The 17,001-nt window shown below is 44.0% G+C and overlaps 1 protein-coding gene across 1 annotated transcript in view; it reads left to right on the forward strand.

The window, feature by feature from the left end:
- Positions 1-5,937: 5,937 nt before the first annotated feature.
- The window catches only part of tmtc2b (transmembrane O-mannosyltransferase targeting cadherins 2b), a gene marked incomplete at both ends in the record, with an annotated part of 83,240 nt that continues 72,176 nt past the window's right edge, over positions 5,938-17,001 (forward strand). Inside the window, one exon of the mRNA XM_079162454.1 lies at positions 5,938-6,020. Coding sequence (XP_079018580.1) covers positions 5,938-6,020 — 83 coding nt within the window. The remainder of the gene's footprint in view (positions 6,021-17,001) is intronic.

Here is a 17,001-nt window from a genome sequence, read left to right on the forward strand (position 1 = left end):
GGTTGGTTTTCTGTTCTTGCAGGCAGTTTTTATTGTTCTCCTTCCTTTCTGTCTTTGTGCCGTACATAATCACTCTCTTCCCTCTTGCTATTACTTCTTAACCATTTCTGCCGCTGTGAAATGTGTGCACCGATCCTTGTGAGCTTCCCTTTGCATGTGATTGGTTAACTGCGCAAACGTATGCTGAATTCTCTCCTACTTATCAGTCGAGGTGGCGGGTGATGTGTGGGTAAAATAAGGTGAAAAATCAAAGTCAGTCATCCATGGCTTACCCACTCCAGCTTGCTTTCATTTGGGTTAATAGCAAGAATCCGCCTCAGAACTTATGACTTAAAATAAAAGAGACAGGGTTGGTTCGCTTCCACGCCAGAGATCAAGACTTTCCCTCTCTGCTTTGACTCGTGAGACAGACATCAGCATGGCTGCCGCTGCAGGGGGCTTCGGGGCTCACAGCAAGACGCGGACTGTGCTGATGGACTCCTAAAAAGGTGGTGGTTACTTGAAGAGGAAAAAAAAGCAGTGCAGCCATAGAACCATGAACTGATTTAGACAATAGAGTAGAATGGCTGCCCACTCTTAGCCGGTCAGTGGACTAATCAGTTGTTCTGGGCTTAGTCGACTAAGATTTATTGTGTAGATTATCCGTTTTTTTATGCTTTTTTTAAGCTTAAAAAACTTATTTTTAAGAATCCTATCAACACAAGATTCAAAGTGGTGCACCTGTGTGATATTTTTTTGTGGAGAAGCTCAGTTTTACCGATCTCTCGGTTAAATCAACTAACCGACTCGTACGAGTCGACTACGAATTTCTTTGGCAGACAGCCCGAGATAATAGCAAGCTGCAGTCGGGCGCTTCGATGATACAGCTGATTCTTTGATTTAATTGCTTTTTAAATTGGAAGTGTAGTTCTCAACGCGCCATCGCACACTGATGTGGGAAGATAAATGTGCGAGAGTGCACATGTTGGCACGTTATCTCCATATATATTTAGAGGGACCAGGTTCAATCTAGTCTTCCTAACATCGCACCACCAGGCACTTTGAATCTCCTTTCTCCCAAGAGCAGAAGTCCATCAAAGTCTCGTCACAGTTAATGGACCTGCCACACGGACTCGCTTACTCTCTAATGAAAAAGAGAGAAATTATATTAATGGAAATGCCACAGTGTCCTGTTTGACGTACACATGCTTCCACCTCCACTCGGCCTGTCCATCAGCGCTACGTTTCCTCCGACTGCGTCATCAACTCCAAAGTGAAAAGTAATTTGCTGATGATGGTTTACTGCTGAGTAAGCTGCGTCGAGATGAATACTCGGAGCCTGAAACTAACGATCTTGTGTTTTTTTCCTGATTGCTGAAGTGACTCTTTTGCAGTAGCCTACTGGTTGAAAAGCAGAAGTGTGAGCAGACTCAGATCTCGCATCACATCTCACTTGATATTCTGCTGAATGTCGGTCCCTCCGAATCGCCCACAAAGTCGATTAAGCCTCATGGCTTCGTGCGAAGCCGTACTTAAAGAGAGCTTGCGTTAAGCATCACTTTCTGTTTTACCACACTCGCGTTTCTTCTTCATTTTTTTGATTTTTTACCCATGCAGAAGTGATTTGGCCCTCAGACGCGGGTCTGAACCTGTAATTATCTAACAGCCAGAGCAGTGTCCCTGTAATTCTTTTAAACCGTCCAGGATCCCAAGACATTCAGGGAGGTCTTCCTCTGTCACACACATCAGGCTAAAGGCCCCCAGTGCCCCCTCTTCACCCACACACACACACACACACACACACACACACACACACACACACACACACACACACACACACACACACACACACACACACGTGTTTTCACTTTGGTGGACACTTTACATGCGTGAAGCTGTGAACTTATCTCCATAAAGTACAGTCACCGGGATTCCTGCACACAGAAGCTCCAGTATAAATGCTTTTTACAATACTTTAATCTAAAGGATATATATTTAACACATTTAACACAAGGATCCAGTAGAAAGTAGTGTAAAAATTATTCAGATTGTTTATTTAAATAATGTAAATACGATATATATTGCAGCTTATGAATATCTAAGTAAAAGTATTACTGTGCAGCAGAAAGGGTGTTATCATAATATTATATTTTTGCAAATGCATCAACATGTAGGCAGCATTGTAATGTAGTAGTTAATCAAGGTGGAACTGATATTAAAAAGAAGTACTTTACTTTATACATGATTATTGCCACATTGACTCCCACAGTTCAGAAATATTCTACTCCATTTATTTGACAGCTGTTGTTACTTTTTAGATTACGATTTTACAAAACAAATGATGAGCTTGTTAAGTATGATGATCATATGATATTTATGAACGATTAGCTGAGTAATTAGTTTGTTAAATGACAGAAAACACATCAGCTATAATAGCTAGATGAGTTTGATTTTTCATTCAACATTTCATGGTTCCAGCCTCTCAAATGTCAGGATGCGCTGCTGACTGGAATGAATGTGACGGTTGTTTGGACAACAGCAGTGCAAATACATCAGTAAGAATAATCTGATGAGATCATATTTAATAATATAACAGTGACAAAATCCATGTTGGCCTCCAGTACTTTCTACGCTTCAAGTACATTGTTCTAATACTACATAACTTTTACTTGAGTACGATTTTCAATGCAGGTGCATGTGGTATTTTTTACTGAAGTAAATCTGAATACTTCCTCCACGACTGATATGTTTTAAGCTCTCCACATGTTTTTAATGTGACGTATAAAGTATAGGGCTGCAACAGACACTTCTTTTCATTATTGATTATGTTCATTTTCGATAAAAAAAAAAGGATTTATTGCTCAATAAATTGTTTGTTGTATGAAATGTAAAAATAAACACAACAAACGGCCAGATATATTTATTTCACCATCACACATGACAAAGATAAGCACATTCTTACAAATGATTAGATGGAACCATCAACTCTTTTGCTTTGTTTCATTTCAAATTAGATTATTTTAGAGGAAATGGTGCATTGTTACACAATAATTACACAACAGGCTTATAGCAGACCACCCCAAGGTCTCACTCTGAAATAGCCAGGACATTCTGATGTAGCATTCTAAAATTAAATGAAGAATTGATTATCAGAAGAGTCGCCATTTTCTATCAGTCAACTATAACTGAATGAATGCGGTGGAATAAAAAGTACAATATTTTCCTCAGAAATGGATTGGAGTAGAAATAAAGATACTCAAGCAAAGTACACGTCCCTCTAAATGTTACTTTGGTGCAGTACTGGATTAAATGTACTAACTTGCCACCTCGGCCAGATAATAACGTTTTGCAGCGTAAAACAGCGAGACAGTGTAGCAGCACATGTGCACATGCTTTGAACCTGCAGCGTGGGGTCATTCATGTTTGGATATCTAATCAGTCCTCAGTGAGTTGTAGACCAGAAGCAAAAACCTTGCGCCGGTCGCTCTGATCAGTCTAATTAATTCCTGAAATGTGTTACATCGTAGTGTCCTGCTGCTGTCCCGTGAAAGGCTGCATTGAGGTCTGCTCCGACAGATGGGGTCGGTCTATTGAAACAGCTCTGAATCAATATGCAGTGGGCCAGGCTACATGCGTTTGCCTGCGGAGCACTTTTACAATTAATCTTTTTCTTTTTCTCCTTTCTTTGCTGCTGTTCTATTACCTCTTTATATGGAAGTGAGTCAAAGAACATTTCAACAGTCGTGAAGAGTGGAACACTTTGATTTTAATAATGCGGTACATTGCTTTTGGTAATCAAAACTTTCCAAAGGCTGTTCCTGCTGAAATTGATGAAACAAGATCCAATCTACAAAAGTATCGCAGGCCTACTAACCAGACAGCGAAGCTACATAAAAGGTAAATTAACACTCACTTTTGTTATTTTACTCCATCAGTGTTTTAAATGGGTCATTTTGGAACAATGAGAAAATCATTGTTTTGTTTTTTATTGAAGGACAATGCATGTAGTTTTACAACAGAGACTGTAGTATTAAGTATTTGAGTTTTACTGTCTCCCCACAGACATCATGCACTGTGAGCCCTCTACTGGTCACACATCTTCTCATTGTAAGCCTGGTCACACCTAAAGCAATAAAAAGCAATTACTGGAATGACATTGACAAGACGTTTAGTAGCCAGTGTGATAAACATGTCACATATTCTTCACATCAAGGAAAAGTCCCCCCCCCCCCCCCCCCCCCCCCCATTATGGTTTAATCAGACAGCCAGTCGTTTTGATCAAGTGGTCTCTACTCTTACAGAATCTAGTCGGTGGACTGACAGAAGTCCAACAACAAAACTGATTATGATTTGAATGATTTAAAAAAAAACAAAAAATGTAGTAGCTTTAGATAAACAATTGAGAATCTTCCACCTTTTTACAGATGCCAAATCACATACAATGTTCTTTTCATATTTATTTTCTGCAGCTGTGATCGTGTAGTTTATTGAAGCAAGATCAGCATTAGAATAAACGTTGTCGAATTTACTAAAATCCTTTTACAACACACTGATTTTTAGAGCAATGCTGTTGTATTTTCCATATGCTCAGCGCTCTAATTCATACAATTCCATTTAGATGATTACCTATATCTTAATTCACTCATAAAACGGTGTTTGGTACATTAGATAATATTCCATTCATTAGGGTGGTAACCCTTAGGGAATTAAATGATAGTTAAATGAAATGAAACATTCATGATTATACTCTGAGAATTCATGGTAACCACCTGCAATAACTCCTAGATGTCCCAGAACGTCACTCTGAGGACCACCTCCCTATTATTGACTACTGTTAGTGGTAGGAAATGACCCTTACCAACGGGTCTCGGCATCATGTAGTGTGATTTATTCCCGTCTCCGGAGCAGGGACAGTGCGCATGCGCTCGAGATCTCCCAACCACATGCGTTTGAGTAACGCCTGCGTCAATTTACCAGAGACACGAGGAGCAGGAGCGGAAGTGATGCAGATGTATCTCAGTATTAAGGCATGCGATCGATGATGGAATAAGAGACCACTACTAGGAAAAAATATATATGTAGAAGCTATAATATAAATAAACTTATATTAATAATCTTTAATCTCTGTACTTTGGCCAATTGCTGTTTTAGGTGAGAATAAAACGACACAAATCAACGACCAGATAATGCCGTAATGGATGATTGTCTGTTTGAAATTGCTCAGCAACGTGATTAATTCAGGTACAAATGGCATGAATAAGTCCAGTCATAAGTAATTGAAAAGATGCAGTCATTGCATACAAAGTGGGCAAGTACCACTCTCTTTATCCTTCTTTTTTTGTGTCCCAAAAAAAAAGGCTCCATGTTATTTGTGTTAAAGCCTACAGTTAGCAGAACAGTTCCTCATATATCATTTCTGATATGCGCTTATCGACGGTCTGTTATTGCTCGTGAACTATAACGTTCATCAGCGAGCTTTATTTTGGAAAGCCTAGCCGGAAGTCGTGGGTGAGGTTGCGGCTAACTTGAGAGCGGTCCGTCCAGCATCGGCCGCTGAGCATCAGAGCGCTGATCCTCTCCTCTGTGTCGGGGAGGCGTGCAGCAGACGCTGTCAGGAGATCCACTGAACGCGCTGCTCGTGTTTTATTTTCTGCCCAACTCTCAGCCGGAGATGTACAAACCTCTCCAGCTCGGACCCAACATGGGTTAGAGAGAAAGCGACCTATGGATTAGCCACTTTGTGCACTTCGCCGAGGATGATGGGGGGGGGGGAAAGAGACTTGTTTTCGCTGAGACATCCTGACAAAGACGGGGACTGAGAGGGAACAGAGATCGGGATTTCGCTGCTCCTCTCTGTCTCACTTTGCATCTTTGTCTTCTTTTGATTTTCCTGTTTTTGCATTTTTTTAATTTAATTTATTTTTTGTATTTTTTCCCGCGTGTGTGCGAGGCAGAGAAATGTTTGCAGAATTGCTGTGCGGCGCCGTGGCTCTGGTCCTGTATGTCAACACCCTGGACGCTGATTTCTGCTACGATGACAGGTACTTGGGTGAATGAATGAATGAATGACGTGCAGCTCCGGTGCCCCGCTAACGTCTCTTGTCTCCGCTGCTGTCCTCACCTGCACCGTTATCGATTCTGGATATGAATAAAGGGGCTTCATTCATCATGTTTGCAAGAACTCCGAAATGAGCAGTTTGGCTATTTCACCGCAGCTGCAGCAGCAACACTGGCAGCTGACCCGTGTGAGCTTTTTCATTACCACGAGCAGTCTGGCCTCAGGAAAGTATCGATCCATCGATAGAGTAGGGTGCTTTGACTGCCCTGCTGGTTATCCTTACACCATCTGTAGTAGCTACAGTGTGTAAGAAACTTTGAAATCACTGTAGCATTCCTACAGACACGTGTGTTTTGTCCTAGGGATCATGGTCATACAGTATTTTCACACCCCCTGTCATATTCCTGCTATCTTTCCAGGACCACTATCTAGGATGAACACACGTGACACCAGGACTAAACCGGCAGTGCGCTCGGATGCCTCAGTGCAAAGTGTTGCAGCCTCCAGAGTCTGGACTTGCTCTCAGGTCTTGACTTGTGCTGAAGAAATAATTGAACTCTGGAGGACAAATGTGTCTCCTCACAGCCCGACTGTAGAATTCCGACTTTGCAGCCTTACTGAAACTTTGAGCAAAGTATTTCTTTATTTTTCATTATACCTAAACAATAGGGAGTAAGTCGTCACCCTGCATTTGGGAACCATCAGTTTGAGGAGGCGAAGCGCGGTGCTCGGTTCAGCCCGCTGCTCTAACGCGGAGTAATGCATTACTCATAGCTGGCCATTTGGTATTTGATGGCTGATTGGTTGTCGGTGCCTCGGGCTCATTTATGCAGCACCCACGCTCTCATGTAGGTCAGACGCACCGTCGTAGTCCTGCCCCCCCCCCCCCCCCCCCCCATGTTGCGTCTTGCTGTCGTTGTACATGTTTGTTCATAATGACCTCACGTTTACAGATATCAGGAGTGAGTAGACCTCTTCTCATGAGAACATTGTGCAAGATCAGTTTGATCTTCTGTATCTGCCTTCGCCCCCCACGGTTTGTGTGTGTCCAACAGGTGCAGCCTTTCAAAGCACACCCAGAGGATACATCTTAGTGAGCTACCACTACATTAACACCCTCCACATCAACCGGTGGTGTATTTCCTTTACAGCTTAGCTCTGCACATAGAACACTTCCTGCTCAACACGTCCCCAAAGGCCTGTTTTTCAAATGATTTGACTGAAAGGCTGATACTTTTCGCTTGTGTCTTTGCACTTTGTGTTATGGTCAGGCGATTCAGGGAGAGAGTTGGTGTTCTGTGTCCATAAAGCTGTCAGGGAGTGGCCGTGCTGTGCAGAGGTGAGAGGCTACCTACCGCTGCTGCTGCTGTCAGCCGCTGTGCGGCTGCTGGAGAGCCTCGAGCCTCCGAGCTTTAATGCAAGACAGAAAGCCTAACCCTGATTGTCCTGTGAAGAGATGTTAAAACACAGTGTTATTTATTACCATTTGAGTTTGTTGGCCTAAGTCACTGCAGGCTTCCTATGAAACAGATGAGTCCTCCAGTCCAGGCTCTCTGACGTGTTCCCCGTCTCTGACATGCTTTTTTTTTTATTGCGGCCTATATCTCTCTTCCGGCGTTATCTGTTTTTAACACCATGTGTTTGGTTCGGGCTTGCAATTAGCAGCCGTCTCCTGTCCCCCTTGGGCTCCACTGAGGGAGGGAGGGAGGGAGGGAGGTCGCGACAGCGATAATATTGCGAGGGGGGAAAAGCGGCCCTGGACACACAGACTGATCTAACTCGCCAATGCTGCGTTCTCGTGTAGGAAACACTGAATGTGTGAGAGATGATAAATCAAACTGCACGCTTGCCATCACCCAACGCCCTGCAGCTCGTATCGGCAGGATTTATTCGAACTGCGAGTCCGACGGTAATTTATGGATCACTCAGATAATGTTTTTCAAAGGACATCAGTATTACAGAATGTAAGGCCTCTGGCTCCAAAAGTAACGACCGACAGTTGATGTTTTCTTCGGTGTGCATTTCAAAAGAGAAAGTAAACTCTTCTTTTTGAGTGGTCCCGATGAATAGCTGCAGAAGTATTAAATATGGATATTTTGTCACAGTGCAACATTGATTTCCTCTCCGTGAGAAGACGGATTGTGCTACTTGTTTTTGCTCCTGGCTGTGAAACCATTTGCATTGACTTAACTCAGCGAGTGATTAAAAGTTGGGATCCAAAATTGTGGCGTGTGTGTCTGTGTGTGTGTGTGTGTTTGTTTGTTTGGGTGCGTGTAAAATGACTTAAGAGCTACAGAGCCTCAGAAGAGACATCTGAGGATTTCGCAATCGATTGGCTGGTAGTCTCGTACGGCGGCGGAATACTTAATGTTCTCTTTGTGTATTCTCCTCATGCTGAAAGGAGTGTTTGAGAAACTGTTAAGGGCTTCTTATCACTAACTCGGCTGGTCACACATTAATTTCAGCAAACTGTAGGCCATGAGGACGTCACAGTTAAAGGGGGAAAAAAAGTTTACGCGTGTTACAAGAAATACCCTCCAAACTGTAAAAAAAAAGCAAAAAGAAAGCTCATGCATGACAGTTTGTTGACCCTGCAGCCAGTCACAATCCCTCCCTGGATAAAAGAACTACAGCCTGAAAGAGTGGCCAATCTCCCAGGGAGCTTTTCCTCTCTCCCTCCCGGACACACTCATCATTAACACATACACAGCTTTGACACCTGCGCCTGGAAAATGGGAATCATACGTCATGCAGTTCATATCTCTGCTGCTATATAATCCACAGTTAGGGCCGAGTGAAGGAACGGGAGAGCCCAGATAAATGTCAAGAGGAGAAATACTGCCGCAATAGTGTGTAGACTGGCCGTGAGCCTGCACACCTGCGGCACAACAGCGAAAACCTGGCGAAAGGCATCGGGGCGTTATTAGCTTGATTGCAGGTGGCGGAATTTATGTCACAGCCCTTTTTTTCAAAGTTTCTGTTTCCTGTGCCTCAGGTCTACCAAGGGGAGCGCACGAGTAGTGAAGTTTAAAGAAAAGGCGGCCACTTTTTCCATTGAACTGCAGAACACATTGAGCTGTTTTCAAGGTATATTTCAGCCTGCCCACACACACACACCGGCTCTATGGATTATCGTTCCCTGTCAGGTGCTTTGACAGATGTGGTGAACTGCGCCCAGCCCCGGTGTGATGTCTTCTGGTTTCGACTGTGTGAGGATGTGTGAAGGTCGCGTCCTCCCTGGCCATGGCCGATGATTTATAACGCTCAGACAGTCGGTGAGAAGGCGCGCCGGCGCTTCTGCTCTCGTGCCCCGAGAGCTTTATTTAGAGAAGTCGGGATCGGGGGCACAACCGAACGCTTCACGCTGATGCGGTTTGATGTGAGCTTCGAGTCGATGACGGCAAAGAAGCCACACGGCTCTCTGGGAAGTGACTCATGTCGCTTTAATGATCTACCAAGCGGGTTACAGAAAAAAACAACAGTAGGGGATCTTTATTGATGTATTTTGGTAATTTTATTTCCATTTTTGCTTCATTTTATTTCATTTTCTGTCATAGCGGTTTCCTCAAAGATGCGCAAACAAACAAAAGTAGGCCGGATACTTGACTTCACTGACAAGAAGGTCTTTGCAGAATCTTCATACAGGGCTCTGTGTGGTCCTGCCGGCCTGTTGACCTACCTGGCCTGACGTGGACTAGGCCGCCGTCTGTGCTCATGGCCGCCTCCTCCTCCTTGGCACTGTGTGTCAGTGCACTGATCTGGAACCCTTCTCTCATGGCCTATACTGTAGGATGGGCTGTCTGCGGTCATGTTGAGGGCCCAAGGGCGGCAACCCAGCAGTTTGAGTATCTCCGCTTTATTTTCCTTCCCAGTCCGGCTCTCGCTGTCTGCTCCCTGTAATTACCGTCCTGCCTGCAGAGAAGGACTCACGACATGGTTTGGTAGACGTAGCTGCTCCTCTCTCTCTCTCTCTCTCTCTCTCTCTCTCTCTCTCTCTCTCTCTCTCTCTCTCTCTCTCTCTCTCTCTCTCTCTCTCTCTCTCTCTCTCTCTCTCTCTCTCTCTCCCAAAACCTTTTAGTCTTCCAGCTCCCATCATCCAACGACTGCCTCCAGATGGTCCCGTTTGGAAAAGCAGTTTAGGGTTTTTCTCCCTTCTGCAGTTTGAAGGGGAAGGTTTTGAAATGGATTCAAATGGAGGATGTCGTGTTTGCTTGTAGTTGCCAGGGTGGACACATCAAAGTGCCCAATGACACAGACGGTGCGTTACGGAGCCAGTGAAGAGGGCCTCATGGCAAAAGCACATGCAGCCATATTGTCATATGTCAAATTGTCAAATGGCAGTGAGTAGTATGAAAGGGCTCACTCATAGTAGACAAAGAAGAAACTACGGAGAATTAGCTTTGTATCATCTTTCACCTAATTGGTTTTAAGGCCAGCATGGTTCACTCTCACCTCTCTCACAGCGTTTTTAGGCCACAACAAGGAGATGTTTTCAGTGAAAAATCTCAAAGTACCCACTCTACACTACCTTCCCTGCACCAAACGCCTACTACTCCAAAGGGATGCTAATGTCGCTCTGTATCTGCTGGATGTGTTTAAACTGTTTGCTAACAAGTTAGCCCTAGCAACTAATAAGGTGATACTGTAGCTAGTGTTTGATAGCTTGTTTCTGCACGCAAGTGGCTAATTGAATCAGGGTCTGCAGGTTCATTTAATATCAATTATCAAATAAAAATACCCCAAAATTATGAACATTACTGATGGCCCAGTGTGGTGGTAGTGGCTATTTTCAAAGTGCAACGGAATTGTTGTCTTGAGGAGGAAACTTACTTTGGTGTTCCTGCATTTCCTTCCCTTAAATCACCCGGGAGTACGATCTGTTGGCAGGAGAGGAAGGAGGTGTGTGTGGGAGGCACCCTGCCCACCCTTGTTGGCGTGCACACTTTCTCTGATAGTCTCTCAGATGAGGGGGAAGACAGTGTTTGTGATTTCTGACCAAAGTTTACAGATTAAACCCAAATTCCATGTGCCAACTTGAGACTGTTCACATACCATGCACATTAGCCGTTGTCGTGTCAACCTTTTTAATTTTTCTCTCAAGATGATTGAACGTCACAGAATCAATAACTAATCTCCTGCCATCCAGTCATTCACAGACATGGATTCATCTCTCTTAATGTGCCGCCACTGGGACCATCTTTAGTTGAGCTCCAGCAGCCCGGAAAGATCAGCTCAGTGTCTAACCACAGACAGATCGGATCTTCTTTTTTTCCTAAGCTCTCATCCTCTCATCCAGATAGCCGATGAGGGTAGAAATTGTTATTTTCACCCTTGCCACCAATGCAAGATAAGCTGTCCTGGCAGAATTTAATTTGTTTCTAAAAATACCATTAATGAGGGGGTTCTGATATGTTTGTGAGTCGCTTCCCTTACCCCCAAAACCCTACAGAATTACTTAAGCATCTGAGTCTTGGGTAGAGTGAGTTCATATTTAGGTCAATAGGAAACAGCTGACTAGATATGATGCTCCTGTTTCTCCCTCACTGTCATCAGACCCAGCATAGAGCTTCATTAGACTATATCTTTGTGGTTGAATTTGACCTCCTAAAGTTCATCAAAAATGCTGGACATTTTGTACTGCGTTCCCTGTGATGAGGGCAAAAAAGGCAAAATCTGAAATACCTGCATATTTGGAAAATGTGCAATAGCGATTACATTTGAGAAAGTGTTTTTTTAGTGCACTTCCTAACATGTGAAAACGCACACATTGCTGCAGAACACTGAAACCCTGTTGCCTGACTGTGGACTTCCTTTTCCCTTTCTTTACCTTTCCGTTCTGGGTCGCCACAGGTTTCTCAGTGACCGTCAAAACGGTGAAATTAGCTCCTCAGACTGCTGCGTGGCCCAGAGTGGAGCCTCCACTGTGTGAGCTGAGTATTGGCGAGTGTGACTTTATCCGACCAGCACCTCTCTCTATGTCAAGGCTTGAACATAATCTTTTTTTTTACACAAGAAACTGAGAAAATATGTTGGTTTATAATGCTTGCAATATTTCGTATCACTTTCTATGATTCAGCCAGGCCAATATCTTGGCAATTATATAAGTGCTGTACAGAAATGCTTCAGATATGTTTAAATAAACAATAAAAAAGACGAGGGAGGGCTCTTATAGTAATGGAACACAAAGGAGGTGCTCATAATGCGGAGGCATAACACTCTCCCTAAAGGGAATAGAGACACTATAGAGCACTGAAGCTACACCGAAGTACAGCAATTATAATCTTTATTACCACGGTGACATGATGCAACAAGGCCAATGCATATTCATCCAAACAGCGACACTTTTACACTAACAAGGTTATTAGCCTCGCTAGCAGCATGGCTCTACGGCAGTTCAGCACTTTAGTCCAGACTGAAATATCTCACCAACTGATGGATTTCCATTAAGCTTTGTACAGACATTCATGGTCCCCATAATATGAATACTACTTACTTTGACTTTTCCTCTAATGCTGCAACTGAAAGACACGTTTCGAAACAACTGCATTCAAATCTGATTAGCGTGTGAACAGAAGCAGGTTGAACATAGCGCCACTAAGCCGCAGTTCAAGTTTTTCGCCTCGTCACAGTAATCCTGAACGAGACTTTGCAAAAGGTAAACACACTACCGGACACCCGTTATCTCCAGGTCCAGAGGAGTTCTAGACTCTTTGATTACTGGATAAAACTGCGATCGGCAGTTGATGAAACTGAATAAGTGCTGAGTCACTCCGGTGGTCGCCCGCTTCGGCTGATTGTCATTTGTGATACTCTACTGCTTAGGTCACTTTTCTCACTGTGGGATTGAGAGCTGCTCACCATGGCCATGGTTTTATGAAAGCCCTCGCTGTGCTCCAGCCTGGCCAAGGCAAGCTGCTTCAAAGCTGCATTAATCAGGCTCTAATGCTTTATAATCACCCGACTGGTATGCGGTGGGATGAGAAATTTAGCCATATGTAGATGTCTGGTTGGCTGCCTGGTGGTGGATTGAAGCATTAGAGATTGTCTTCGCTGCCCTGCACAAGACGTTGACCTTAGTCCTATTTGGTATTCTGAGTGCTGCTTGCCTGGCCATTTAATTAAAAGCCAGCAGATTATCTCTTCTAATACATCATGCGGTTATAGCAGAACACACGCATACAGTATACTGCACACAGACAGACAGACAGTAATCGCCTTAAAATGGGAATGATGTTTAATACCGGACTGAATCATCCAATAAGAAAATCCCTCACATGGTCAGTATTGCGTGGCACACGTTCAACACAGCTACTCAATAATGTGAGAGAGGCGTTAAAGCTGCCAAGGAACGCACCAAGTCAAAATGATGGATCAAATGTGCCGTTGGACCAACCAAATGAGATTAGTAGGATTTATAATCGAATAACATGATGCATCTGGTGTGTGAAAACAATGTTTTGATCGTGTGCGGTGATGGGTAAATGCTCGCTGTAGGTTATGCTCCCATCATTAGACGTGGGTCTCAAATGATTTGACTCTGCCAGGCTAAATTCTTAATGGGTCTAGACAACGGTTTGGATTTCGAGGGCTAATGCTGGCTGATGGCTCTTAAGCCGTGGCCACTCTCAGGCTCTTGGCCCTCTTCATATTAATGGGATTAACAGGACTGTGGATGAGAGGGGGCACGACGTGTAAGCAGAGAACCCCAAGCCACTAGAAACAAAAACTCCCCTGTCCCCCATATCCAACTGGGATGCTATAGTTCCCCCTTTTCAGTAAAGAAGAGGAGAAGACTACCCCTCTTCCCCGGGCCTCTCCATCTCGGTGGCCTTATTCTCTGACAAGGAGCACTGGCTCGTTTCGATAGGGTTATGACACAAGTTGGCCAGTTCGGGGGCAATGCCTTTGTCCATTGTGAGAAGAAGGGGGGCTGTGTGGTCCCTCTGTTCTCCTTGGACCCAATGAAGGAGGCCATTTGTCCCTAAATAGAGGGGAATTAAGCCCTGGTTGTGTTGCTCTGTTGTTTATGAAGGACAAAGAAGCAAGACCTCAGTGTTCCCTGTTTGGACAGAGCCGAAAACTGCTTGCGAACCAAACCTGTCAGAACCAATAGGGTGAACTCATTACGGTCGTACGCGCTCTGGTTGGGGTTTTCAAGTGGCGAGACAGAGGACGGAGGGCAAAGGATTCCTAGTTGGTGAGCTAACAGAGGCTTCTTTGTGTTATGAATATGCCAGCTCAACTTGTTAGCTTTGGGTGGCATGGATGGAAAGATGATGCGACGGTCAATGCACTTGGAGAAATGCAGCCCGGCAAGTTTTTGGAGCTGGTTGCCAAGCTGGAAAGCAGCCATCAGCTTTTGGTTGCCAACGCTGCCAGAATGGTTGCGATATTTAATTTAGGATTGGAGTAATTAAATTGCTTTTTAATTAAAAGCCATATTTTATTCATGAAAAAGTGAAATCAAGAAGGCTTAAATCTATTTTACATAACCCAGAACCACTTGTTGGTGCTCTCACTGTGAAGGGTTTTGGTGTTTTTGAGAACGGATTTAACGGTTGTGAAGCTTTTGTCAAAAACCTGACTTGCCGCATTTATATTCATAAGCGCGGTCGTGCACTGCTGCCTCTGAGTATTTGAAGTTGTTTCTCTTTCATTTAGCTGTTGACAGTACTGGCTTATGGGTTAAATCAGTACAACAGCAGCACTCACTCGCCTCTTTGGAAAATTCCCCACTGAGGGCTTTTGAGACGGTCCTCACAAGAAGAACGACAGAAAAAGTTGTTTCAGCAAGTTCCCCCTTAACCATAACCATATTTGTATTATTGTAACATGACAACGAAGCGCCCCTAACTGTAATCCTTCAACCATATTGTTGTCACATCATAATTTATTGATTTTTTTTATCCTGCTGATATTGGGCATCACATCAGAAAACTATGTGTCTTACTAAAGGGCAGTTACACACAACGTATTTTGTCGCTTCATTTGAAGGACTTATTTTAACTTTATTTACCAAAGTAGCAGTGGCACCCAAACCAAATGGCTAACCGTAAACTTAATTATCGGGGCTACTGGGGTCGACGCGGCAATTGCTGCTGTTGAACCCAGTGGAAGAAACTTATAACTCAGACTTGTAGCGCTGTATAGCGAGCCATCACTGAATATACAGTATGCTGTGCTCTACATCTTCTATTCATTTGATAATATCATCCGTTAGGACTTTTTCCCCTCTCTTCTGAGGTTCAGGTTCAATCCTTACAGGACACAAGTGTTGGAATGTCTCTGACTTGTATTATTATTGTGGTTAAAGTGGTTTTCAAGTATGATTACAGTATCTGGTGTTTCCTAAGTGTGGTAAGTGAGTCAAATGCAGCACAGAAGGGCCTGTGGTCTGCACAGTTTAGCCACTGTGGCTAACCTGTTGCTCCCCTCAGGCTTGTAACACCGGCAACACAAGAAGACTTGTGCCCCTTGTGGCCTTTATTCTGATGCTGTCTGCTCTCTCAAGTCACCGAGTTGATGTATCTATAGAGAGGGAACAATATTGTACACTTCAGATGAGAGAAACGGGTGTGTTGTAGTACAGTTGTCTTTATTTGTGGACTTGTGAAACAGGCTGATGGAGCAAACTGGAAGACTGAGATCTTGATAGGACCCGCCTCCTCCCTCTCGCTCCCCTCGCTTCCTACCTCTGACCAGACCACAGCAACGGAGGAAGCACATCTTTTTCACAAGCTGCCTCTAATTGATACTGTCGAGCCCTGGGAACCCAGTGTGTGGTTTTAATACTCTGCAAAATGCGTGCAAAGCACAACAGCCTGCAGTGTGCCACCCTCTGGGACACCACAGGTTATTTACAACCAGACGACCAGTCTGGCCCAGGTCTTCGCATAGTTTCATTTAAGTAAGTTTAAAAAAAAAATTTAAAAAAATACCCACCGCACTTGGATGTGACCCTTGCCAAGCCTTTCATCAAATAGCTACGCTGAGCGAGGGTAAGAGTTGAATCCAATCCAGAGCTGTAATTTCAGCCTTAGGGGGCTTTTCACTAAATGGCTGTGTGGGTTCTGAAAGATTGAAAGCAGTTCTATCTGTAGGTTAAGTTCCTACTGTTGGTGCTGACTTTATGCTGCTGTCTCCGTTAGTACTTTTGCGTTTCCTCACCAGCTACACCTGCAGAGTTGTTCAAATCGAATGATTTTATTTCTAGTTAGTGATGCTGAAGGAAGGGCCATATATTTAGTTGGTGTTTTCGATACATTCATGTGGCTTTACCAAATCCAATCAAATGGGGTGTAAATTGACTAGTTCTAATAGTAGCTTGTCATGGCTTGCTGAGACAGACGTGTCTGACATCTCTCCAGATGGAGAACAGCTTGTGTTGTATTGTGTTTCACAGGCGGAGCCAACTCTCCCGTTCGCTGCCTTTCTCCCTCTCCCTCTCTCCGTCACCATGAATAAAATCACGCTGGCGACAGATTGATGGAATCATGATGGTTTACCGGGTTGATTTCACTGGTTTATTTTGGCTGAGCGCTGACCCTCAGTATCTCTGGCCGCGGTGTTTCCCCTCATCTTTGACCTTCTGGCTGTCTTGCCGAGTGAGGTCTTCCTCTACGGCTGGAGATGGATACACACAAATGGAGTTTATTTTTGATCCGAGGAGGAAGTTTGGGTTGGGAGAAAAAGTGTGCGCAACTGTTTTCCCGTTACCAACCGCTGAGGTTTGAGGATCTGGAGAGAAACGCTCTGACAGAATAACGAGACTCCTTTTAAAGGCGCTCTCAAGAAAAATACATGTATAATCTGGGAGGGATTGAGGTTTTGTAAAAAAAAAAAAAAAGAAAAAAGAGCAGAGCTGACAAGAACAAATGACTGATGGAGCATTATGGAATTAGATGGAGGGTCTGATCCTCGATTGTTTAAGTGTGACTATGAAGGCCTCGGGGCTGATCTCTTTC

This window comes from Pholis gunnellus (assembly GCF_910591455.1).
Source record: "Pholis gunnellus genome assembly, chromosome: 7".
NCBI classification, from domain to species: Eukaryota; Metazoa; Chordata; class Actinopteri; order Perciformes; family Pholidae; genus Pholis; species Pholis gunnellus.